The 27,916-nt window shown below is 43.0% G+C and overlaps 1 protein-coding gene across 1 annotated transcript; it reads right to left on the bottom strand.

Annotated features, from left to right (window-relative positions):
• Positions 1-2,966: 2,966 nt before the first annotated feature.
• On the bottom strand, positions 2,967-26,377 carry LOC122409667 (zinc metalloprotease ZmpB-like). Its single transcript, XM_043417396.1, has 11 exons — positions 25,464-26,377; positions 13,221-13,448; positions 12,718-12,806; positions 11,542-11,837; positions 7,705-7,743; positions 7,581-7,622; positions 6,627-7,463; positions 5,996-6,095; positions 5,744-5,923; positions 5,396-5,645; positions 2,967-4,185 (listed from the first exon to the last, which is right to left on the bottom strand). Exons 1-11 carry the CDS (start codon positions 25,536-25,538, stop codon positions 4,003-4,005), a joined length of 2,319 nt encoding a protein of 772 aa, XP_043273331.1. The 5' UTR covers positions 25,539-26,377; the 3' UTR covers positions 2,967-4,002.
• Positions 26,378-27,916: the final 1,539 nt, after the last annotated feature.

Below are 27,916 nucleotides of genomic sequence, written 5' to 3'. Positions count from 1 at the left end.
GAATGTGCAATACTCGCCGAGAAGCGCTGCTGGCTCGAACGTTTGTGCGGCTATGGGGGCGTATCAACGGCGCGTTATCACACGAGCCACAATGTATACGATTTCATAAGATTTATCATAAATTAAGGAAGTTGAGGCATTAGAATGAAAATGATGTCATCGCTTTTAAACCGATTGCATCTTGTAAAGTGAAGTGTCAAAAAAATCAGTTAAATTTTCAGACAGTTTAGGAGGCTCGTTGCTGAGAAAAATCAATAACAATTTGAGCGAAATAACATGTAACCTTATGGAAGTCAAGACACGTTCGGTGATATCTCCGTTAAAAATGATGTTCCGAAAATGATGCTCCGAAAATATGAAATTTTTTGGGCAACGTGAGCAAGGCTTGCCGAATAATGCCAATTTTTTCAGATTTATTAGGAGATTTGCTGAGATTATATTAATAACAATCTGTTTCCCGTGCAGTTTTTCGAGGCTAGGATCGTCACCGTCCGTGTTTTCGACTGAGCTTTCACCAGTTTTTCGTCTTTTTTTTCCCAACTCTTCTTTAAAGTGTATGCAGCATTGTCAAACTGTAAACTGGCCTAACTTTTGGAAGGTCATTAACTTTTGGGTAAAAAAATGACTGTACAGCCTCAACTTCCTTAAAAGCGAGTCGTGCGGCTCAATTATCGTGGGGGATCGAGCAATTTGATTATTCATTTGTCATTTTGGTCAAATACAGCAAGTTCCTGGTGTGACGAAAATGTTTGATTTGAGTTATCGAGCTGGAAATTTAGTGCAGATAAATTGACAAGTACGAATTTATCATCTCGGAGAACGAAGAAATTGCACGTTTCCTTTTCAGGCCCCTGCTTTTGCCCAGCGTGTGCGGCTCCTCCGCGGCTGAACGCTCCTTCGACTCTGCGTAATATCGACTCGAGAAATCCCAAAGTTCCGCGAGTCATCTACGAGGCGAAAGGCTCGACACGCGAACGATCGATTCCTTGATTACTCCATGCGGTATCTAAACCGCTTAACCCTTTTACCTGTCATGCGTGAATGGGGTCGAAACTCGAACGAGCTCCGTGGCGCGACCCTTCGTGTCTAACGATTCGCGAATTTTGCCGCTGCAAACTGTGCGATTCACCCGATTCGATGACTCCGTGCAAATGCCATTTGGGTTTAATCGCGATCAATCAGATCATACCCTTTTGACCTTTGAACACTGACAACGTTTTCCTCCCAAGCACCCGCAGAAACTGCAACTTTCGAGCGGACTTTGGACTGCATTAGCTTCCCTTTCGTCACTGTTTAAACCGTCAGGATGAGTGATCACACAAAAGGTGTAATACACGCGAAGGTCTCTTATTTGCCCGGGCCTAATATTGATCGAATTTCTCGCGTCTGCTGAAAATTCGAACGAAAAGTGCTTTTAATTCCAAGAAATTAAAGCGATTCGTGAGATCGCACGACGGGCTGAAAATAGCCTCGAAAATCAAAGTTGTTCTCGCGCGAGTCTCTTGTGTCAAAGCGGTATCCCCGCACTTTTTTCTTATCGCCTCAGCCGATTGCGCCCTAAGCCGCCCCTCGCGCTATCATTTCGAGCACGTGATTGATATAAACTTGCGCGAAGGAATTTATCCACTCGGTATGTTTCCAAAGATTTGGTACGTTTGTGTTTGATTGAACTTTGTATTTGCACGCGCGTTTAAATTGGAATGAAAAAAATCGTGATTTTCCAGGTGTCGGAAGGCAAACTCAGCGATGGAGATAAAGATTTCTTGCCTCCTTCATTCCTTTCCTATCTCTTGCACAATGACGTCAATGGGTCTTTACAGAAGTTAACAATAGTTGGGCTAATCTCCGCGTACACACAGCTTGTCATTCATTAAGTCTTCTCTCTCTTCGCCCAGCTCCATCCCCCCCCGCCCTCTCTATACCTCTCTCACTCTCTGCGCTTTGCGTGACTCGACGTATATGCGAATTACACAACCAGGGACGAACGTGCTCGCGCAAAGACGATTATCACTTATCACGAACCACCGAGAACGCTCGTCAGCCTCGTATACATATACGATGTTTTAAATTTACCGTGCCTATGCTGATTGAAGACTATTCAATTGGCATAAATCCCATTGGAAACGATTCCGATTTTATCGGAATGGAGTGGCTACCCCCGTTCGCTCGAGTGACTCCATTGTCCATTTTTCAATGGCAACGTCATTGCGACTGGCCTCAAAAATTCTGTATTTTCGCTGCTCCATTGTCTCGGAGCACCCATGTACAAATCAATTTTTTAAAATACTCTTGTCCGTAGCGAGCGCTGACGCTGGTGTGAAGATCAACGGAGGTGCGGGGACCGAGAACGGAGCAGCGGAATATTCAAACATTTTTTTGTAATGCAAACTTTATGGAATCCTACAAAAATACTCAAATTGCTGATAAGAGTTGAACAAGTCGTCAAAAATTGACGTTTCACTGTTTCGGGATCGACGTTCTTAAAAGTAAATGCTCGCTGGAGACAGGAAGATCGTGTGATTCTGTATGACTGCCACGGTTGTTCGTTGCCAAACTTTTTCATGCTTCGTTGGATATTTTTTCCCATTCTTCTGTCTTTTAATGCTTTTGAACTTTGTTCAATTTTCAAGGAGCAAATCACAAAATTTCACTCGATCGACTTTACTACGCTTCGATACAAAGTTTATTTACTAGAGCCACGATATGTCACGACACTTTAGTCAATTGCATCACAGGCCCTGCTGATCGATCGTAACAACTTCTCAGTCGTCGTATTCTGCGAGTTACTTTTTCCGTTTTTTCCAAAGTTTCATTCGATTCTCTCTATTTTCGTGTCTAATGACACAAAATCCTCAAGGAAGAGTGTTCACTTATCTTCGAGGTGAAACCGCTCGAAGAAAAGACTATAAAAATTGGGACAAGGACAAAAATGGTTCGGACGAAAGTTTCTCAACAGAACGAAGAAATGTAGACAAAGAGAAGTATATTTGTACAGAATACTAATCCATTGAATCAGTAAATATCGAGATACGTTGGACTTTAGTCGATTAACGAAGGCGCTTGAAAGTTAACACAATTTAACACACGTATTCGCTAAAAGTGTTACAATTTGTGTGTTTCAACGAATCATCAGTACTCGCTATAGTGTAAACGGTGTTGAATTCGATACGAAATAAATAAAAACGCAACGCCAACGTAGAGGCACGTGAAAGATAATAAATAGTGAGCGCGTAACGATGCCCAATTATATATATATAGCACAGTACGATAAATAGGGCGTGTATGTTAGCCTTAAATCTAGGAAGATTGCTTCCCCACTCGTAACAACGACACTATCGAGATCGAACCCAATTCTCATAGAGCTTGTTATTTTTGTACTCTTTCCTTCCCAAGTATCAACGTTTTTCTTCCATTTTCCCATTCTTTGGTCTCTCATTCTCAATACCTCTACGTAGATCTGAGATTGTCTAACAATACTTCCGGCCTCGTCGTATAATACGCACAAGATGATTAAGATCCTTTTACGAAAATTGAATTCTTATACATTTTCATGTGATAGCCCACGATCGAGTGACATCTGTTAAATTGGATTTGCCACTGGGGATCTTTCGGGTTATTTTTTTCTCTGTTTCTCGATGAATGGTTCGTTTGGTAGGACGTTGTTTTGTGGCGCACGAAAGTCGATTTTTTTCCGAAACAAAAAATATTTTGTCCTGCGATTTTTGACGCGGACGAAAAATGTACTGCAAGATTTAACAAGCGAGGAGATGAAATCGAAAGGACGATCTTCCTGTTGAAAAAATCTTGGCTTTTACGTAATTTTACTCCCAGAGCTTCCTTTCCATCATGAGATTTCGAAAAGTTCGATGAGATTTGGATGGAAAGGAACGTGAAAATGTTTATTCATGGACCGTGGCGAAGATGTGAGAACGAGGACCGAGAATAGCAGGAACTCGATATTATTGGATGGCGATTGAAAAAGTTTGTGGCCAGTTGTCCCTGTTACGCGTCACTGTCGCCCCAAAAGTTGTCAACGTTCGTGTCGGATTCTTCAACGATTGCGGTTTCGTCAACAGCCTCGAGAACTTCCGCTGGTGCGCTGTTGAAACCTTCGTGTTCAACGATGAACGGATCGGTCGAGTCATCGTAATCAGTCTCTCCTCCGCCGCATTCCGTCTCCTCGATCTGATCACAAGAAAAACATTTTTTAACAGTTCGATGAACGCTGGATTCGTCACAAGTAGCAGGATAATCGCAGTGGAAAACGCGAGGCGGATGCACCAGCGTGGAAATCTCAGTGTTCAACGGAAATTCCAACTTCATCGGAATCCAACGAAATAAATGGAAAAAATATTTATCATTCTTCAATTTTTCACTCCACTAATTATATTTGTTCAGATCGAAATATACTACGAATTGCAAATTGAAGGAGGAAAAAATTGAAGAATTATTTTTTTTCATTCTTCTCTGGACTCGCACGTTGCAAACTTCAGCGTTACATTGTTCTTTCGTTCATGGAAATAAATTTAAAGTTGTTGTATAAGTTCAATTTTATAGTGTGCTTTAGAATTTGAATAGAGAATCAAGATAACCGCAGCGAAAAGCAACTCAACTTTTTTGCTCTTCTCACGATCAAAGAAACGACGATTCAAATTTATTCTAGCAATTATTTAATCGATGTGTAACTTATTTGTTGAGGTTGGTAAATTTTTAATATAATGACAGCGGTTTAAACACTTTCGTAGTAAAATCGTCAAGCAAAATGTCACAACAGCCATTTTCTATTTATGTGCTTATGCATATCTATATTTTAAACCAGCTGACTCATGCTGTTGTCAAAGCTTCCACCGTTTTGTGTCCCAAGTTTATTCCCAAGTGATTTTCACCGGTAACGAGGCTTTCTCAAGACATCATTGATATCTAAAAACGTTCTATTTTCTTATTCTCGACGCTGAAGTTTCTAACGTTGGAGTCCAACGAAAGGAGCGAAAAAAACGTTTGTAATTCACCAATTTTTCATTTCACGAATCGTTGGTGCAGCTTGAAAAACTACGAATCGCAAATTTGTCAGGGAACAAAATCGGAGAATTACTGTAATTATTGGAGAGTTTTTTTCGATCATTTCGATGGACTCCAACGTTGGAAACTTCAGCGTCATATTAAATTCAAAAAGAGCCTATGAATAACCCTTCAAAATATGCGATTTCTAGCATATGTCCAAAACTCAACTCCCAAAGTTGGAATTTTCGATTTCCATTAGATTCGCGTGAACTTCCTTAACGTGAATTCTATCGGAATAATTGGCTCTGTGGGATGACTTCGGCGATCGTCTTTTGTCTTGTTTCAACAATTTATCTCTTTCGAGACATCCAGAGAATTTTTCTCGAGGGTGTACCTGGGTTTCATCCTCCGCGTCGGGGCTTTCGGGCCTCTCTTCGAGTTCCTGGTAATTGACATCAGGATGGCAATGGCATTCGTTATAACTTCCATCAGGATGATGGAGATCTTCGGATGTGCCGAGTATGACTTCAGAGGCGAGTCTTTCTTCCCTTTCCTGTCTCTTGTGGGCTTCCTCGTTCGCTTTTTCAATCGCGTAACGATTTTCTTCCTCGGCAGCCAATAACTTGTCGAATTCAGCAGCGCGTCTGTCAATCAAGAGGAATCGAAAAGTTAATCGATCCATCGAGCCGCAGTCGTTCTGACGAGAGAATAACTTTCTTCAACATTTTGTGATATGATATACTTTTCAATTTCAGCCAATTTGGCGTCCCTGATACGCTCAGCTTCCCATCTTTCCTCCTCAATTTTTCTCTCGGCCTCGAGTCTCTCCTGTTCCTCGATTTCCGCAAGGCGCCTCTCGTTTTCCTCCTTCAGTCGACGTCGACGTTCCTCCTCCTCCTGCTTCCACCTTTCCTCAGCCAACCTGACATAGCACCAAAGGTACAAACAAAATTTTGAACATCGGGACGAGCCGGGGAGGCCAGGTAATTGTTACCTGGCCTCCTCAGCTCGTCGCCTCTCTTCCTCCTCTGCTTGCCTTTTCAGTTCCTCGACTTGCCTTCTCAAGTCGTCTTCGTCGAGTTTCCGCTGGAGCACTGCAAATATGAAACGTTCAATGAGCGTGTGCACTCGCCTGTTAAACGAAAGTCTAAGTAATGCGAGGATTTATGCGAAAAAATTTATGCGCTGGGCGATTAACTTATTCGTGTTGTATGTCGTGTACGTGAAAGTTTCGTGTGGATGAATTCGTGTGAGTCTGTTTTGCAATGCACACGTGGAATGTTTGAAAAAAAAAAAAAAAAATGATCACTGGATCGTTTGAAGGCGATTAAGAAATACCGTGCTCATGATTCGCTGGGTTATTGGATAGTAATACAATCTGACTTACGAGAGTTGCAGAAAAGGGGACTGTCGATAACGTACCACGTGCAATTAAACAATCTGTCACAATAATCATGAGCGGTGATTTGACGTAGAAACATACGGAATCACATGGTGAAAGATAAATACATCATCATGTATTGAAGATACATTGATCAGTGGACGAAATACAGGGGTCTCGGTACATTCGATATAGTAGATGAATAAAGTGATGTGCAATAAATTAAGTTCGATTTTTCTGTCTCAGTTCGTCGTCTGTTCTTCACTCTCTTCGGCAGGCTTAGCATCGTCGTCGGGGCAGGTAGTCTTCCACGTTTCTAATATTCGTAGGAGCCCACGTTGCCGCGACGTACCGTCTTCGTCCTCCACTTCCTCCTCGGTCTCGTTTTCCGTCTTCGTTTCCGCCGCGTCGTCTGTGCTTTCAGCAATCGTCGCTTCTTCGACGGGAGCTTCGTTGGCCGGTTCGTCCGCGACAGTTTCTGGTTCTTCCGGCTCCGGCGACAGAACGGTCTCTTCGGCTTCCGGTTCTTGCTCCGGCTGAGCCTCGACAACGGGCTCGGGTTCTGGTTCAGCGAGTACTTCGGGCTCCGGTTCAAGCGTCGGTTCTGCAGCGAGTTCCGGCTCAGGCTCGACGACGGGCTCGGGCTCTGGTTCAGCGATCGGCTCCGCTTCTCGTTCCACAGGGACTTCCGGTTCGGGTTCGGGGATGGGTTCAGCAATGGGTTCGGGCTCTGGTGCCGCGGTCACTTCCGGCTCGGGCTCCGGCTCCGCAAGCACTTCCGGCTCCGGCTCTTTCACTGCTTCTTGCTCCGGCTGAGGAACCGGTTCGGCAACTGGTTCGATCGCTTTCTCCGGTTCCGGCTCGACGATCGGCTTAGCCGCTGGCTCCCGCGCGGACGCTCGCTTGCTCTTCGACTTCTTAACCACCGCGGGCGCTGCTGCCTCTTGCACCGGTTTAACTTCCGGTTCGACTGCAGGCTCTGGCTCGGACACCGCTTCCGGTGCCGCCTCGATAACGGGCTCTGGCTCCTCAACTATTTTACCTTCCGGCTCAACGGCCGCTTCGGGTTCCCGTTTTACGGCTATATTCGCAGGAAATTTATAAAATTTTACGTTACAAACGGGACACGAATAACGCGTGACACAACCGCGCGTGCTCGACATCGCGAATATTTTCTCGTTATTGGATTAGCGCTCACCTCTCTTCGGACGAGGCTCCTCATCGTACTCCAGCGCTCGTGCTAAAACGATTTCTCCGGTTAGCGTGGCACGGTACAGGGGACAAAGGTCAAGTACAATAACGCATTCTCGATCTATACTGACCCTTTCTAATCTCGCGTTCGGTGAGTGGAATATCCGGATCTGTGAGATACACGAAACAGTAATGTTACCACTGACAGTGCGAGGGATAAATCAACCCGAATAAGCGGACACCCTCGAAGCGAGAAGAAAAATACATTATTTTTCGAAAGTAACTAAGCCACTGTTAGATGCGAGAATAATAGTTTTAACAATTAGTGTCACAAGCGGGCAAAACAAATCGCATGATCAACATATTGTCGATTAATTTGTCAAATTTGAGCTCCTTTTTTTTAAACTTTCGTTTTTTCTTTATTTACACATTATCAATCGATTCAAACGAGATCGATTTTTTATAATCTCTTCTTAATATTAATTTAACTCCGGCTCGGTTTAATGGAGATTTAGCCACTAATAGACGAAAGCTTACCTCATAACAATGCATGTACAACAATACACATTTGCTTTCATTCGCTTTAGGCAGGACTTCTAAGGCATTTTTGGTCGTGCAGTAAGTCGTGAAATCTCTTTCATTTCTCATTTATGTTTATTTTAATAAATGGTGTTTATTTATCGAATTATATTTAATTTATTGCTCGTATATGCGTGTGGAAAGTTCGAGTAAATATATAACAATTGTTCCTTTTCGTGTTACTTATTTTTGGTTCCATGAAAGATTGGTGTAACCGGAGACTCGTGCATGAATTTGTTTTTCGTACCGTACGTGTTAGGCTTGAGGCTTTTGTTTTACCTTTTTCTCTCTCGTAAATTTAACGAGAATGGGACTCTATCGTAAAAACTTGGGACAAGACCGCAGATGTAGTCGCGGTTTATTTATTTTTTTCTTCCGTGTGTCTCCGTAGCCACCGAACGGTGAAAGAGCTTTCGAGGGTTTTTCGAGTAACGATAGGAAGAAGGGATGATCGCCGGAGATGATGCCTCGAAAATATATAACTTGAAACGGTCTCTGCGACGACAGTGACAAAGAATGCTTCCGTGCTCTCGTATATGTGTTTTCGGTGATGGCCAAACTCTATTCGAATTCGTGTACGTGAGAGAAGGAAAAAAACGTGAGCGAGAGAGAGAGAGAGAGAGACCGAAAGAAGAACGGATGAGTGATGCGAGATGGTTGTTTTTTCGAATCTCGTTGTTTACGAGGGTCAAGTCGTTTCAGTTTGCTATGATTTACTCTCGTTTTCTCTCTGCCTCTTTCTTCCTCACCTTTTTCCTCCGCAGTTCTTTTTTTTGCTTTTGTTTTGTTTTGTTTTGTTTTGTTGTGTTTTTTTTTTTTTTTGATATTTTTTTTTAACGTTTAATCCTCCTCGGCCTCGGCAATGACATCTTCGTCCACTTTTTTCGGCTTGGTTGGATCCTCGTTCAGTTCTGGTACGCGCTGTCTCCATCCGTGGCCTGAAACGTTCAAGAGAACCGCTGGTTCCTCTCGCTTTTTGTTTTATCACTTCGTCACTGTACGCCTTGCTTTTTGCTTGTGTTTCGATTTTAAGTTTGGTGTTCTTTCGTTCTATATTTTTTGTCCGATACGAAAATGGATGATGAAATGACTTTTCTTTGGATTATAGCGCACTCGAGTGCTTGCCGAGGAAGCGCGTGGGCGCGGGGGGGGGGGGGGGGATGATGGTGAAAAAGTTTGAAACTTCGATAGCCCATCGATCCAAGATGGAATCGTTTGAGATCCTGATCTACATCTATCTCTGTTTATCTCGTTGATATTTATTTTATCGTTTTGTCTTTTTTTTTTTTTTTTCACGCATCGGACGAATTAGGCACAAGGTAACAGAGGAAAAAACAAAGATATAACGACAACACGAAGAGACAACAGTCGAGAAAATGTGAAAACAAAAACTTGTCGTCAGAACAAAATGGTAAAAATAAAACATTGAAATACGCAGAAGACGATACGGAAAGACACACGGGTCGCACAGAACACAACAATTAATAAAAAAAGATAAAAAAAAGAAAAATAATAATAATACTAATAATGAAAACAACAAAAAAAAAAAAACAAAAATTTGTAAACGTATAATCCGCAAAGATAATCGAGGAGAAGAAAATGAAAGTTTGAGACAAAAAAAACGAAAATCAAAGTAATGAAAAGGTGATTAAAGAAAAAAATTAAAAAAAAAAAAAAAAGTTGGTCAGAGACGGACAAAAACGAAAAAAAAGCGCGTCACACACACCAACGGCGCCGCCAAGCCGCATTTCATTCAAGGACAGTAACCAATATCATCAATGAGATACTATAATATAGGCAAGACTTGCTGTATACAGAATTATCTACGTTCATGAACATCGTCGGTGTACACACACGAGCCACGCGATCGCGGGCAGGTTTTACCGCCGTTTTCTTTGTGCACGGTCATCGAGCTTGTGACAATTTAATTGTTGCATGCCCAAGTTACGCGAAGAAAAAGAATTTGGCGATCGCGAGGCTCCTCTCGTGTATTACGACACTCGTTACGCATCCTCAAACTTGAACTGTGCGTGCGTGTGTATGTGTATATTTGGGAGGGCATAAAATTTTGAAAGATTCGCAATGAATGACCTCTCGCGTTAATTGACGAAATATGGCGCCTCGAACGAAAGTTCTACGCCTCGTGTGATCCGATGATTATGCTCATTCGTTGAATCAATTATGATCGGGAATCGTCACGTTCGTCTTGGCTCGTCATTAACCCTCGAACAACATGCGAATCAGCACAGGAAAAATACCACATTTCACAATTTACATTTGTTTTTTCACTTTTTGCTCATCGAATCAACAGCGAGGCTGCACGTTCGAATACTTATGGCACGAAGAAACAAGTTTTTTGTATATGAGAGAAAAAAATATTAAGAATTACTATGCCGCCATCTTGCTAGGGTTCTATGTCGTCCATTTTCGAGGTTTTTACCAAAAACATTATAATTTTCAAGTCAACTTGGAAGAAAAACTATTAAATTGCGCATTTTGCTCTGACGAAGGTTTAAACCGTGCTATTTTTTTTCCTACGTAATTCACCGAAGAAACACTGGAAAATTTATGTTGACTCGATGTCATGGCAAGCCATGTTAAGAACGAAAATTTTCAATAAGTTGTGAATTTTATCAAATTTGGTGATCGTATTCTTCAATACGAAACTCAACGATGCATATTTTTTCTTCTACACAATTATCGAGCGATCAAAATAGTCGATTAAGAGCTACAAGAACCCTGCCTTAATGCTTAATTACACGATAACTATGTAGATGAAAATTTTGAAAAAAATGGTGCCTTTGCAGTTCACGTTGAAGAACGTTATCGCCAAATTTTGTCAACTTCTCAACATTTATTAACGCGCGTATCGAAACTCCTTAATGCCGTTTTGCTACGGTTAGTACTGCGTTTTCACAATCGAAATTTACAGTCGATGCGTTTGTTTCGGTATCGCACACATCAATTTTCATCGAGTTTTCGCTTGTAAGAATAAATAAATATTGCGACATAGAATCCTGCATAGTAGTTTTTACTGGAATTTTCTCTCCGTGTACTAAAGTTTTGTGCTGGCTCGATAACTGGATGAGTGGGGAAAGCAGCAGCTAATTTTGGAACGGGCATTCGTCCGAGCGGAAACTGAAAGAGTTGCACAGCCCACTTTTGCTTGTTTCTGCGTGGGCGAAAAACTGTTCCGTTCCGATCGATACGGCGCAGCAAATTTGTACGGAATGAAGTTGTGCGTCGTGAATATTCATAGATAGCGACGCAGCCGGTACGCTTGACGTTCGAGGCTTGAATTTTGGAATTTTTGAGAAAAGAGAGGATTCGTCATCGTCGTTATATCGTCGCTCGTACGTGTTTTCGTTGCTCGTGTATTTTGTACTCACAGGCACTCGCTGCCGCCTGGCGATTTTTAGCGTAGTAACTCAGCATATTGACGTCACTTTGGACGTCAGCGGGACGAAGATCCGTCAGTTTGTAGTAAGGCCTCCTACGGGAATGAGGTTTACCTCCGGTGTAAGCGACGCAGGCGAGATTGCCGGTGCCGAAATGACGGTGGTCCGGTGATTCGTAGTAGGAGAATGGCTCCTCGTCCTTCTTCGCGTTCTTACGCGCTCCGATCAGACGCCTTATGTAGTCGTCGCTGTGCATACGTTCCGGTACAATATCCTCGGCAAAGTCACTGTGTGTTCACCGGAGAAATTCTCTCAATGAACGGGGTGACACACCTCGGAGCTTTCTCTTTTACAAGTTCAAATACCCAATTCCCTCGAGATCTCATTTCAGTTCACGAACGATCTTCCGCGTTTGAGGGTTTTCTTATTTTTAAAATTACTTTGGACCGATCCGAGGTTGAATCGTCAACGGTTCGACGCGCAATCAAAATAAACGAAATTTTCTTTCATAATCTTTATTCAATGAATGGATGAAAGTCGATCGTGAAGCTGCAATTTCATCTCGAAGAAAAGGGAGGAGATATTCGATGACAAACAAACCCCAAAAATGCTCAAAAACGGACCCAAATTTGAGAATTCTTTTAGACGCAGTAACAAATCAATTTTATTTATTGTCACACGACATTACAATATATGAAGAATATTAATTAATCAATGAGAATGTTGATCAATAATTAACTCGATGCGAGTAGCGAATCTTCAGAGACACTTCAGAAAAAAGTTGTCCATCGGTGATGGACAATTTTTTCATGAATCGAAATCTACTCGAACGAGACTCTTGAAATTTGGCATGATACTTCCTTACACAATTGACCAGGTATCTACGAGAGGATTTTCTTTTTTCCATTTTTCGCATTTTTTGTGACACGTGAAAGTGAAAACGCTGATCTTCGCCTAAAAAATGAGCCTGTTCGTTATTGTAAAATTAATAATTATGAAAAATTGGAAAAAAGCTCTCGTGGATACCTGGCTAAATTTCAAAAGGTATTTAAAAAATTCTAAAAAATTTTTTCACCGCATTGAAGTTACCCCCGCCCGTAAAGGCATTCACATTATTCAACACAATTTCAACAATAATAAAAGTAAAGGAAATAAACGTATAGTTACCTCGCTAGAGGGCGTGGCACGAAGACGTGAATTCGTCGAAGAAGAGCGTCAGCCCTGGCGCGGATTTCCCGGGTCTCATCGTCCCACAACTGCCAGAATACACAATCAGCATACTACATCTTAATTGTAATTCAGGCTCTTCATTATTCTCGATCGGAATTGCAGCGATAATGATGAATAATGACAGGGGAGTGAATTTTTCAAAACTTTCTCATTTACGATTAAAAGTTGATTATTCCGGATAACGAAATCGAAGAAAAGCGCATTTTTACGCAATTTAATATCCGGCTCCGTCGATCACTTTTTTCTCGCCTCTTCCCGAAATATCGTATTTACTTTATATAACGAAATATTGGCGAATGGAATATTCTCGTAGAATTTTCATGGTAATTAGTCGTGTTACTTGTGAAACGGGCGGCTTATCGATCTACTTTATAACGATTAAGATCGAAATCGTTTCCAACGATGGCGAACATCGCGACCGATGTTCGCACGAGACTTACGACGTGAGGCTTCGAGTTGAGGTAGTTCGCAGTGTAGGACTGATGTGACGTTCTTGGGAGATCTCGTATCCGTTGAAGCTCCGCAGCAAGAACGCTGGGCCTGACCCTCGAGTGAATTCTTATCGGCAACGGAGTGCCAGGATAGTAATAACTGTGGACCGGCGTGTGGACGACCGTGATGAGCCTCTTGTGAGCAATGTAGGGCAACAGGTGAGGTATCCGTTTCACCTGCAGTTCGTCAACACGCAACCGATTCCAATCTATCACTCTTTCGTTCTTCGCTTCACCGAATTGCCAGAGTTTCATTAGCGCGAGAGGCTCCTCATTAAATGCTTATCCATTCGTTAGCAGCGCTTTGCCTTTTTCGAGGTTTTTACTGCGATTTGCTTGAGGCCAATCGGAGATGGATTCGAATATTTAGTTTGATCATTTTTCTCCGAAATCGGTGCACTTGGTCTTTACTGTTTTCATTTTTAAATTAAATAGAATGAAAATAATTTCGATTGTCTGTTAACCTTCGACCTTAAAGCCGAGTTATTTCGTTTCGTATCGACAATAAGGACAAATTGATAGAAACGATTCGAGTCTTTATTCGTAATCCACCACGAGCAAATTGCAGTATTTACCTGAATTCATTGAAGCTGCAACGTTATCACATCGGCCAAAGCGTTTCGTGCTGAGCTGCCCCTTTTATCGTGCTCCATTAACCGGAGGAATTTTTCCTCCTGGTTCTATACTCGCGGGCAGTGACAAGAGCTTTTGTTTCGTGCAAAGCGAGTGTTGTGCTGCGCACACGTTGGTGAAAAGCCGCTCGGAATCTCGTCGGAGAGTCTCAGGTTTTATTGGGAATTTGCGGAAGCTCGTATAAAAAAAAAAGGAAAAAAAAAAAAAAAAACAGAAACTGCTGCGTCCCAATTCAGAGATCCGGAAACGAATTGCTGCGACTATACAATGCGAGAAGTTGCTGATCCCTCCGCGACTGCGGGGTTAGTTGGTATTTGTTATAATTAGTGCGCCGCTTTGTGATTGAGCAGTTAATCGAAGTTGCGGAGTTCCAAGGCTACTTTCACAAACCAATTGGGAATTGGGCGCGTCGAGAAAAGTGAGACACAAAGTAACCGATTTTCCATCATCGTTCGATTATCTTTGAGGCGATTGATTTTATTTCGACAACTATAGAAGGGGGAAAGCGTTTACTCACCTGAGTAGTCGGGGTGATCGATCGCACTGAGGGAGAGCTCGGCCGAAGCGGCGGAGAGATCGGTCTGTATGACTCCTGAGGATTAGTCGCGAGGCAGCAAAGTCGTAGGTTTTTTTTTTTTCATTTTAATTCGTTTTATTTCGATGGATAATTTGGCATTTCGACGAAGCGATGAGTAGAAGCAGCATGGAAGACGGGAGTCGGCGGGACAAGCACACCAAATGAAAGAAAAAAAGTGGAAAATCCAAGTTAGTGTTTTCGAAATCGTGAGACAATTGCGATCTACCGAGTCGGTGTTTTGTACAACATCCTTTTGCGTTTGTCAAAAATCTAATTCGCCGAGTCTTGCCGCGTGTGTGCACAATTTAGAATACTCGTTTGGCGTCTGGCGTAAGAACATCGTAAAATCTCGTTTTTTTATTTTTCAAATAAATTGTATATTTTCGTAAACCTGCCTACATGGTTGTCGGTATTAAAAACGTACTGAAATGTGCGCGTGCTCTCACAAAATTTGGCCAATTATCATCGCGTTGTGTGTCTAGCCGGATGAATATGCGCGAACGTTAGCGTTATCGTTTTTAGTTCAATTTTGTTACATGATTCGATGATTAGTTATACAGGGCGGACACAAAATGCAACGGACGCATTCGCGATCCGCACGTGCGCGCGTACACACACACACACACACATACACAGACACAGACACAGACACAGACACACACGTGGATGATCGGTGCGATGAAACTGTGCGAGATACTAACTGCGATTAATCATTGAATAGGAAAAGGGGGAGAAAATGGAAAAAGAAGAAAACACGGGGTTAGAGTGAAATTAATAGAGTTATGCACTCGTTGACACGCCGTTTAAATTATCGGTGAAAACGACACGTGGACGATCACGATTTTCACATAATTCACATACGATAACGAGCTTATGGAATTACGAACATAAACAGCAATGACATAAAACAGGTAAATTTAACGCGACTGAGCATACAAATCTTTATTGAAGTACATTAAATAGTTTGTTCAAATATCGTTAGAACATTATTGTTACATTTGTGCTTATTTATTTGAATAATTGTTCGCGATAACGTACAGCTACGTATCGAGAACATGAACAACAACAACAACACATTGGACGCGACTATGAGATTAAGTTGTTATCTAAATGCAGCAGGCCGATCTAAGATCGGCGTTACTCATCAATTATTCCGGTGCGTGATTAAGGGTCATTGCAATTCGGTGAGCTTCGTACTGGGAATAAAAATGGTCCGGAGGAACGAACGAGAATCGTCATTCTCCCATTGGTGTGTGATTTTTCAAGCGTTTTTACAAGAGAAGCCAAAGTAATTCGAGGGCAAAGAAGGTGGCGGCGAGGAAGATTTTAGGCTCGTTTTTTTTCCATCCTCCTCCGTGGATTTTGGCGCTTAGGTCGATCGTCGAATCGGAGATTAAGAGCGGGGAATAAAGTTTCGCTTAAACGCGGTATGAGAAGTGACGGTAGGTTGTGCCTCCAGGCAGACGACCGGAAGTCGACGACTCGTAGGACGACCTGTAGCCTCCGGGACCACCGTAGTCCGAGGATCTCGTCGACCTCTCGCTCGAGTACGAGCCATACGGACCGCTATCCCTCTTGGTAACACTCTCCGTTGTGTAGCTCGTACGCTGCGGACGCCCGTACGGATCCGAAGACGAGGAACTCGAGTTGTTGACGTAACTGTAGCTGTACTGCTCTTGGGCGGATCTCAGCCCCGCAGACGGATAGTCGCGGACCACGTAATGCCGGGGCGTCTAGATTCAGGGATTATACAAGGACAACATTGGAGAGAAAGCTCCGATGCTCTATAAACTACTATACCGAGGCGATAAAGCTCTATTCTAGAATAATTTCGTCGTTTTTTTTTTTTTCTTTCTTTTATTTTTATAAATTTCTTTCAATTCGGCTGGCTCATTTTCTTCTTTCGATTAATTTGAATGAGAAAAAAAGAAAAACATCTACGTATCTTGCACTGCATCTCAGCTGTCATCACAACATTGAAATCGGCTGGGATTAAGCGGGTTTTTTCTCATAAGGAGGCAAGGATCGTGAGCCCCCGGGTTCGCGCGCTTCGCTTCGTCCTGCGATCGCTTCCGATGCTCGGTAAACACGCTCGAAATGTAAATAAAATTCTCGAAGAATCGCTTTCTTGGGATGGCGAATTTCTCAGGACGGTAACAGTATGGCACAAAAGTGATTTTCGGAGACTCGAAACATTTGAGAAACACTCGCGCTATGAAGTTACTATTTTTGCGGAATTCCTTCCGATGCACTCGTCACGAACCCCCGCTGGAGTAACGCTCGGACTGCCAAAAGAAACTTTGATAGGTAAAAAGAAATTTTGAATATTCAGCAACGATTTGACTCGAATTTATAGAGGACTCGATAATTTTGTGAATTCGGAACGACGGAAACGACCTGAACGAAGGAGGCGGCGAGAACGATCGGCGCATTAGTAAATAACATTCCGAGAAATGGCTCCGAACAAAGCGGTGCTTTAGTCGTTTGTTGTCTCGTTTTAGCCCGCAGACACCACACTCCCTCTGAGCTTCTCGTCACACTCGTGCAAATTTGCTCTCGAACTTCCCAACTTTTTAATTCAACCATGAATCTACCGAATTAATCTCGCAACGAGACTTCTTGGGAGTAACAATTCCTCGGCAATCGATTACGATCATTCGGAACATTGAAAAATCAAGTTTCAGTATTTAAAAACGGCCAAATTGAATAAAGGAACTTGGAAGTTCTGGACACTTGAAATTCTCGTAAGTGCAAATTTGCAACAGTGCAGTGTCTACGGGCCAATGAAATAAAATGATTGATGAACCTTGTTAGAGGAGTGAAACATAAAGCTTGATTAAGTTATAAAGTAATGTAGTATGGATACGTGAATAATTAGTGTAAAATCGATGTACGGTATATAAAAATGATACGATATAGTTTCGGCATATATAAGTTTGGTCTGTAGACACACAACGTGCGGGCCAATAATAATAAGACGGAGCGTACGCGCGGTATATAACGGTATATGCAATAAAAATGTCTCCTTGCCCAAATATTCAGGACACTCCGGCCTCAGCGTTGAGCAACCCTTTGGACACTTTGCCAAGAGACACACTCGGCCCGCGAGAATGCACTCGGCCGTACATTTTATTCGCGTTCGAATGAGTGAGAGACGAACTAATATGTTTGCGTGTTTTCGTGTCGTATTCTCCCGCGATCAAATAAGCTCGAAATTCATGAAAGTTCTCAATGCTTTTAAATACAATAAATAAATTGTACTCGATGCGAGGGAGGAAAGGCGTCGTAAAGCGCGAGTGGGAACGGTGGTGGTGAGCGGAAAATAAGTCATCAGTTCTCTCGTAATATCGATGATTTATCTTTTATTTTTATTTCGACTGTCATCGACTCACGCTCGTATTGACCCAATATATCTGCACGTACGAAACGCTTTTTGCGCGTGTATATTATTTTTCGAATGTGGGTCGCGCTGGCGACAAACAGAAAAATACAAGACACACGAAAAATACACAGACGCTAAATATAAGTCGGTAAACATTTTTCCAAGTGCAAATCTGCAACTGATTAATAGAAAAGAGACTGCGGAGAATGAAGGGGGGAGAGAGAGAGAGAGAGAGATAAAGTTTTGCAATAAAAACCCTGAGATCTAAAAATATCGGAGGACCGAAGCGTTCGCGAGATCAAACTTTTTACTGCGTTCGTCAGTTACCATTATTAGCGAATCACGCTTCCCAATTCAACTTTGGATCGCTGCGTGATATAAAGCGAGAAACACGCACCAATCCTCATCACCATATCTTCGCCTTCGATCAAATTTCTGTTTCCCAAACGTCCTTTCTCTAGCGCGATCGTCATTGATTCGTGTTCGAAGATTCACGTTCAGTAAATGTTTTGTTAAAAGGAGTGTGGACTTCGAGAAATTTTGGGGAATTTCAAATTCGTTTCCAGGCAATGGAAGATTGTAGAAATACATTTTTCTAATGTGAATCCGAACGAAAAATTTGATGAATTTCAATTTCTTCAGTAAATCCACCAAGAATTTGAGAAAAAGTCAACAAAAAAAGACCCACCGACGAGTCTGAACTCTCGAAGCAGTATTTGAAAAAGTTGGACAAAGTAAACCAAGTGCACAACGTACAATTCATAGAAGAATTAAGAAATTTATAAATCTTCGGTGACAGCCGAGTTACCAATGACTGGGAGAGAATTTTTCATAACTTCTATTACACTCATGATAATAATAGACTCGAAAAATGTGTTTAATTTGAATAAAATAACGAAATTGAAATACTATTGCCAAAATTGCATCGGTACGAGGGGTAAAAGTAAAGTAGAATTGAGCAGGAGGTTGATAAAGACAAATTGGTGAATGAGTAGGGGATCGTTGAGTCGAGTGTCGGATGCTCAGGTGTCGCGTCGATCAGTGTCGTCCATCGACGGTTCGTCTTAGAATCGATACCAAGAGGGTCGTTGAAGCGCGATGAGGATTTTGGTGCGACCGGTTGCGGGTGTCGTGGCGTGCCTGTGACCTCCCGGCTGCCTCGAAAGTATGCCCTTCTCGAAGACGTGACCCTTGGAGGCTAATTCAGCGGCGGGATCCAATCCGACCTTCGATATGGTGCCACCTTTGATCAATTGTCTGGTGTGATCGTTATTGGCAACGTTTTTGCCCCTAACAGTGCCCTCTTTGTCCTTGATCGTGACATACTGATAAGCCTCCCTTTGGGGATCTTGTTTCTTGCGACCCCAGACGGTAAAGGGTTCCGGGACCAAAGACGGCCTCGGTACAAATGGCACCTTTTCCCAAGGGAACGTTTCGGGCTTCTGCAAACATTATTTATCGATTCCACATTTCTTTTCGCATTGGAATCTCCTCTTCGGCCTTTCTCCATTCTTTTTATCCGCGGCTCATTTCCCCGCCATCCTTTTTTCCTCCACTCTCTCTCTATACATATATTATATCGTGCATTACTCCTCGCGATCGTCCAGCGTTCTCTTCGCGTCGTAAGAGGCTTAGTACCAAGAGTTACTCATTTACTTCCACCCACGACTCTTCTCCTTCTCTAATCACCTTGTCCCCTCGTACCTTTCGTACTAGATTTTTATTCCGAGTTTTATTCTTCGTGCAATCGACCTTTTACATCGCGCTCACCACCGATATTATACTCGATAAATCATCGGTCCGTATATACAGACCTCAGGGCTTTTATCGTAGTCGCGAATGTGCGTTAGAATCGAATTCTCCTGTTATTATTACATCTCATTCAATAGACACAACGGTTGCCACCGTCCTTGCGGACTTCGCAATAATGAGTACGAGATACGGACAAATCTGTGTGTACGATGTACTTTGAATTTTCGCATGTTTATTATTATTATTGCCGTTATTATTAAGCCATTTGGCAGCTGGTTATCATTCGATTAATCCTCAATTATTGTAATCTACGGTGAGTTTTTTCGGCTCCCAAGCATTTTTGTTATCATCGTCATTATTACTGGTATTATGCGAGTCGACGATGCGCCGATTTTTTGGTCGATCCTCGGCGCGCGGCGCTCGTGCGGATCATCGACTTGTTGAAACGCAATAGCCCGCGGGCCTATCGATTTTTATTCTTTTGTACATAAGCGCACACGCCACCACACTCGCTCGTGACATTCTCGCCACTCGAGGAATGCCTCAACGCAAATACCTTCCTAGACTTTATCGTAGATTCGTTGACTCTACTCGCCGCTTTCTTGTCGCCACCTCGCGCCAGTCTAGAACCCAATAATCCAATTGTTTGCTTCTGTTCTCATTGACGTCGAAATTCAGCGCAGTTACCGAAATTACATTTGAACCATTTCATTTACCGGAAAAGTTCGCCTCTGATCGGAAAGCTTTTTTTCGAATGACCGAGATTACGATCTTTAATGCGACGTCGAATTCGCGGAAATTTCTCGTTCCCCGTGCGAACACGTTTCCGGGTCTGGGCGACTCCGAGACCTTAAAGCATCGGGCGGCATATTTTCCTCATTTTTTTCCTGAACGCCCTGTAATTTGCTCATGATACCGAAGCTCGGGGTTTCCTCACTTCCGATTTGTATTCCACCCTCGACAGTCGGTGACACGACGGCTCCGTTTCCGGTCTGAATATTTTGAAACTTGTTTATTTTGGAGCGTGCGCGGTCGCTCTTTTGGATAAGCGATTGTTGCAAAAGTGAGAAATAAAATCGATAATTTCTCATTTTCAGAGTTCTCCTCTAAATCGTCACGTTTTACGATTGCAACGCGAGAATATCGTCGTTTCGATGAAACTCGTTGCAGCCTTTTCCGACTAGCTGAATGTCATGAATCTGGTTTGAATCCCCCTCGGAGAGGGACAACTTAAAAATAAGCTTGAAAAATTGCTGGGAAAGAAGTGTGAAAAGAGGTAATGGCGAGAGATTTTGAGAGGCCGGTTTCTCGCGACGTTTTCGAAACTTTTGATAAACGTCCAGAGTTTTGGTGCCGGCTAATCTATTTAAAATTTGTGGAAAGCCATCGCTTTGTCGCTCGAAAATGCTTTTTTCTCTCACGCATCGCTGTTGGAACTTCGTTGAGGGGAGTCGTAAGGCGCCTTGGGAATAGATCGCGAAAGGTTATGACGCAACGGGCGAGTGTGCGTAAAAAGAAAGAGCGTTAAAGAAAAGTTAATCTTAGAAAGCTAAAAAAAGCTCGTTTATATTGACTTTTGTGAATTTGTTTTGTCGCTCGATATCTGCGGTTCTCCGCGGAAAGCGCGTGGACGATCGATCGACCGGCGCGCTCTCGCTACGAACGTTTTTTTTTCTCGGAGCGAATGTCCCACGTTTTTAAGCCGGGGGAGAGGAGCGAAAGAGAGAAATTGGGAAGACGGAGTGTATGAATTTCTGTGACGCGCGCGGTGAATCGCGAGCGAGCGTTTGAGAGTGGGGAAAACCGCGGGCATCCGGACGCCGCCCCGGCTAAATTAGGGCAGCGTAACGCAACACCGACGGCCGCTTTTGCCCTCCGCCGCACACCGCACCCTTCTCTCTTTTGCGTCTGTGAGGCTCGCCGCGAACGAGCTTTCCACGACGCTCGATCCTCCGTATGCTTATTTTTTATCCTTCCCGACTGATCCGCGCAACGCGAGCCTGCCGAATATTCGTCTCTCGAGCCATTTCGGTTCCCCAATTTTCTCCCCTGTGGCTTTTTCAGACCGTTCCGTCGTTAGGCGTATTGAGAACGACGCATTAAGGGATTTCCCTATCGAGTCCGATGCTATATTCCGACTTTCAATGAACGCTATTAAAATTCAATGTCCAAATGAACTTAAAAAAGATTTCCGAGTGTAAAATTATTGCTCGCAGTTAAAATAAAACGCCGATTTAATTCGCCCTCGATCATACCTGATATTTCTATCATCTCCGTATACCTTAATGGATTGCGTGATCAATATCAATTAAGAATAATCTCCCATCATCGTTCCCATCGAATGGGATCGATTTCCCGAGCGCTTAGGAGCAGGTTGTCGTTAATCCACTGCCGCGTGATTTCGATTGTACCTTCGGTCAAAGGCGAATCTACAGCGTTCGAACGAAAGGCAGCTAAAGCCTCAATTTCGAGGGAAACTGTGTCATCGATGCTGCTGAAATCCGCGAAAATTTCAGTCTCAAAGTCAAATTTGTACGCATCTTCGCACCTGTTTTAAACAGCGAATCGAGCGCTAAGGAAACGAGAATAAATAGTTACAAATGTCTGAGAAATTTTAGCGCTCACAAGAATTCGCTCCGAGTTTAATTTTGTGACTAATGCTCATTACTCGCTTGCTCGCAGTCAATATCTCAGCCAGAATTTACGATTGTGCAATTCGCCGTTGCCAGAATTCACCGATCGCTCTAGATAGCCTGCATCGGGGAGCGACTTTATGCCATTTTTTCCACGTATGCGTACATAGAAATCTTTAGATTTTTATTTTTATAAATACGCAATCGGCGGTGCGCGATCCAAGATTTACCGGATCTGTGGAGGCATCGTCGGCTAAGTTTAAAACTCGGTGGCTCCCGGAAAATGGCCGCGTTTCTTATAAATAGACGATCTCTTTCTCCCTCGCTCTCTTTCTCCTGCTTCTCTCTCTCTTCCTCGGCTTTCCCTCCCGCGAGCCCTGGCCCTGTTGGCGAACTATTAATATTCATCCTTACTCGAGAACCGATTTTACGGCCATCCGGTGGAGACTCGTAGAGGCAAAAAAATCGTAAATCAAAGTCGTGAGAGACGAAAATCGGCGTTTAAATTGTCGGCGTCAGCAGAGTTGTGAGGGTCGTTAATAAATGCCGAAAAAGTGAGGCTCCTTTGTTATCAACGAGTAAGCCTCGAGGGATCGAGTTCGTGAATAAAAACTCGATGACTTCCGGTGTGCAAAGTGGCTTTGAGATCGAAAATAAACTAACCGCCCCAAGAGAGAGAGAGAGTAACGCGGCTCAATGCCAACTGTCTGTGTAGTTCTCTGCGGTCACGTGGATATAATGTCATTCCGTAATTGGCCGATGTCAAATTGGCCGAAGCTTCTCGGCTCCGCGCGCGCTCTTTCCTCCGCTTTCTTTTCGCTCGGAGTAAGCGCTCTATATTATTCTCTGCATACGATTTTATCCTGAACAATGATCGCCTTAGCTTAATATATAAACATTGAAAAACAATAAATTTTTCACCCCAAATGCACAATAACGATGAGCCAAATATTATCGTTTACGATCCCCCTCCAATCGGGACCGTTCTTTCAGTCTTTCGATCAAACATCGATCTCGTTTTCTTATTAAAAAAAATAAGGTACACACGTCACAGGAGAGGTACACATCGACAAATATGTCACAGCTGTATTCATACATGAACGTATATAAAAATATTAACGTTAATACGAACGAGTATCATGACGTCTGCTATTGACGGTTTTAACTTCCGGTTTTTGGGGTTAGTTCACGTTCGCCTGCTGTACGCACGTAACATAAGAGAATACTTATCGTACGAATGGTGCATCGGGCCGATAAACCCTTCGATTAATCGTCTTTTCGTACTTCCTTTCCAGCCGTTTCGTGGGGGTGAAGCAAGGGCTTTGTACATCGATCGCGAGTGATCAGAGTCGAGTGTGGAAGTTGAAGAAACTTTTACGAATTAACGGGTATGCTGCCTCACAAAATTACTACCAATTTCGAGCAACGATGCCAATGAAGAATCCTCAATTTCTAGCTCACTCGAACCGAGGGTTCGAATTATCGATAATTCGTTATTCCAAATGATTTCCCGACTGTCCCATTTCCTCCTCGTCGTCTGTCCTTTCATCCGAGCCTCTCGCCCGCCTTTGTACTCATTTCAACAAACAAACGAACCCACTTGCGACTTACGCGACACGCGAGAACGCCGCACGATCCTCGGATCTCAATATATTTATGTGCTTTTCAATGATATGCTCTCAAGCGATTCTACACCACTGTGCGCTGTAAATACGCCGCGAAAATCCGTGCAAAGCCGCGTTAAAGTGTTGCATGCGCTCCCATCAATTTGTTATCTATTTACTCGGTTTTATCAGCTCAAGCCGACTATCAGGGACCACCGAGTGCCACTACATGGAGTGCCAGTACGAGAAACAAACATTTTCGACCCGCTTATGCCCCGCTTTCTTCCGCTACAATTTCGCGGCCACCCATTTCTGCCCAATTTACAGTTACAAACTAAACAATTTCCCGACACAGATTCCACTCTCGCTTCCAAGCTTTTTCAGCCGAAAGTCCGTTCAGTCGTTTACTCAAATCTACCACTTTGCTGACCAATGGATTCTAACAGTTTTCACTAAAATCCCAACTGTTTTTTTTTCGCACTACAATTCTTTCCAAACAGTACGCGTTTCTTCGTGGACCTGGTGAAATCGACGGGATCAAAAGGAAAAACAAATATTTCATACTTGTCGATAAATTCATATTTTGTCACGTCGACTATGATTCGTTGGAAAGTTGTCGAGTGGCCGACAAACATTGGTCAACGATGATGTTTTTCTCTCAGTCTCCAGCACCTACGTTCGGTCTACTTGAGAATATTTTCAATGTACGTGTGTAACCGTGAGTGTGAAATAATGGAACTGAGACCATCCGAGACTCTTGAAACAGTCTGAAGTATCAATGAGTGGAGACTGGATCGCGTTTTTCTTTGGCTCCTCCATTCGTGAGTGTAGTAAAATGTATTTTTAAAAGGGAGCAATCTAAGTGAAGCAAGCACAGTGTACACACGAGCAAAGGTTTAGCCGGGAACACAGGGCTGTTAGTACGCCTCTTCGCCGTTACATCAAACACTCCATCAAACACGGTCTCCTCCTTTCTCTTTTTGTCCGACGAAAAATTTCGCATTTGCGTGATTCAATGATCGAGCTTATTCGGATCAGGTGAAATGATGCTGCGAAGGGCGAATTTTTCGAGGAAAATAAAATTGTCGAGAGGCGACCGAACTTCTGTTCCAACGTGTACTGCAACCGGAAGTGGATCAACCGATGAATTCTTGTCGATAAAAACTAACGGAAATGCTCAGTTAAAGTTTCTTTAAAAGGATGAGACGAAAACTTGAAAATTCCATCGAAATTACGAGTCAAGGGGACGACGGCGGAGCACAAAGTGCACCGAGTTAAATAACGGCGTCGAAGTTCAACGGAATTATCGAAAAAAACGTGTGCAATTCGCCAATGATTTGTTTCACGAAATCCTCGCGGTGCAAGTTGAGAAACTGCGAATCGTCAATTCCGGATGAAATAAAATTGGAGAATAAATGGAATTATTGGTACTTTAGGTCTTTCCGTCGGCTTTCAACGTCGCAAACATCGTACGAAACAGAACATCCGACCGGTCGGAATGCAAACAAGCGAAAATCACTGAATCACAGCTGTCGTTCGATCTGCGTACGAGAAATGGGCTGAGTAATACACAAATCGTGCGAGTATTTGGCAATATTGAAATTGACTGACCGTGACGGTGTACGACGTCGAGATCGGGCGAGTGTAGGGTCGTCGGGTCGTGTAGAAATCGCTCTCGTAAACCATTGTTCGCGATGTTTCTCGTTTATCCGTCTCCTTGAAGATAATCGATTAACAACTGGATCGTTGTGTTCGCAGATTCGAAAAAAATGCTTAAGAAGTAGCGAGGGAGTGGAGAAACGCGGGGGCTGCTTCTCCGAGGTTGGTTCTCGCGTTCACGAACGGACAGGGGACGGCGGGCGCAGGGACTGGGGATTTTCGTTCGGTCTTAAGCCGCGCGACAGAAGATCCACTCCGTAACTCGATGATGTGTTCGCGGTGGTAGTTGGTACCGTTCTGATTCAGCACGCGGTTTGTACGACGCCTCGAGATGCTCTCGACACGGCTCCCGACGTCGTCTTCGTCTTCGTCGACGTCCGAGTCTCACACCTTAAATCGCGGCTCGCTCTCTCTTTCTCTCTTCTTCCGACTGGCTTCTGCTCGTCTTCGGCTCGCGTCGACGTTTCCTCTTCAGCTTCGCATTCGTCGTCGTCGTCGTCGTCGTCGTCGAGAGCTCAGGCTCGACGTTATTGCGTCACGAAAGCTTCGCGCGCCTTCTTACACCTACAACGGATTCTCATGATGCATCGAAAGAAATAGATTCGTGTTAAGGTTGCACACGACCTCCTTTTTTTCGCACTTTTACTCGCCGTTTGTTTATTGGCACGTTCGCCTCAACCCTATAACACGATCCCGTCCCTTTTCCACGCCTCGCCTCCTCCGCGCTTCGTCATCGCATCCAGATACAAGGTCTTCCAATTTTACGACATTGAATTTTACGACTCGCCCATTTTGAGGTGTTTGGAAACTCGTGGCGAGGCTTCTTTTACGAATCGAGTTCCTCCCGGTCGTTTCGTCACTTGAAAAGTCTTTTTCCTCTGGTCGATTCACTTCTATACTGCAAAGAAAGAAATTCTGTGAGTTTTTTTTCTGCTTCGTATATATTTAGGTGGAAAATTTTATTTTTTATATTATTTAAAATTTTTATCAACTGCGTTCGCATCGCATGCTGAGACGATTTTAAAACTGTGATTCAACGATTATCTTTTGCTCTTGGCATCGTCCATTTTCCTCGCTTACTTGTCACTGAATTATTAAAAAAGAGGGAAACACTGACAAAATATGAAAACAAAGTTTCTCGAGGGTGCTCGCGAGAGCTCGTGTCACGTCGACTGTTTAGTTTCGGGTTCAACTTCCTCCATGAAAAACTTCGCTCACGTTAGTTTTCAAAGTTTCATACTAATAATTTTTGCTGAGCAAATTTTTCATTAAAAAATTTTTCTGCGATTCGGGTCTCTCGGGTATGAAGGATTCATTTCGTGACCGATTTTCATAGAGTATTTTTAACTCTCAAAGAGAAGCACGCAAATCAACGGATTTTTGCTGCTTGTCAATTTGCAGCATCAAAGATCCCCTGCCTTTATTACCGGGTTTCTTCCCGTGAGCAGAAAATCGTAGGAACGACGAAAAAATGCGGTCGAAAAAATCATAAATTTTCACGAGCGTAACGATGAACGTCCTCTCAAAATTCTATCTGCACGTCCCTCACCGTTTATCTGTGTCAATGTCAGAGCACGAGAGCTGCACAAGAATTTTTAAGAATTTCTTATACAAGTTTTTTATACTCACGAGGGCTAAATGACTTGCGAGCGTAGTACGCCCAGATTTTTTCGTGGCTGGCATCGCGTCAAGGCTATCCATAAACACACGAATGAAATACAAGTTTTGAAAAAACTTATTAATCACAGTGTCGAGGCCGTCATTTTTCAAGCGTGGCTGCGATTGTTCCTATTCCTCATCGTGCTACACACCAGCTTTATTATTAGTTCATATAACTCCCATTATTTCTGTCTTGAAATACAAAAACATTCGATTTTCTTGCTTCTCGTTGTCTATTTTATTGTGATATTTAAAAAAAAAACTATTCGTTTCGCACTGAACATTTCGGTAACAGGAAAAAAGCTATTGATACTTCCCGGTTCTCGATATTATTTTGGGTTAACGCAAGGTAAATATACTGGAATCGCTCTATCCATGCGAACGCCACTGTCACTGTATATCTCTGTCTCGATAAATAATGTGTTAAGGTCGAGAAGTTTCGTAAAAATATAAAATTCGATTCAAGAATATATGTAAAGAACGATTTGAAGAAGTTTTTCTTGTAATAACTCGAAGATCTCGCGATGTTTCGAATCGTCATAGGGGAATGTCAAAAATTACGCAAACTCATCGTGTTTCCCGTCTCCTTCTCAGTGTCCTTTTGCCCTTTTCGCTCTCTTCTTCAACATTGCGGAGAATAAACAAATCCACGGTCATGATGAATACTTTTGTGTAGAAGAATCTGCAACCTCGACAACGTTGCAAGATATAAATGAAGAACTTTCCGAACTGGCCGCTACAAAAAA

This window comes from Venturia canescens, chromosome 4, assembly GCF_019457755.1.
Source record: "Venturia canescens isolate UGA chromosome 4, ASM1945775v1, whole genome shotgun sequence".
Taxonomy (NCBI): Eukaryota; Metazoa; Arthropoda; class Insecta; order Hymenoptera; family Ichneumonidae; genus Venturia; species Venturia canescens.
This window is presented reverse-complemented; position numbering and strand designations above follow the sequence as displayed.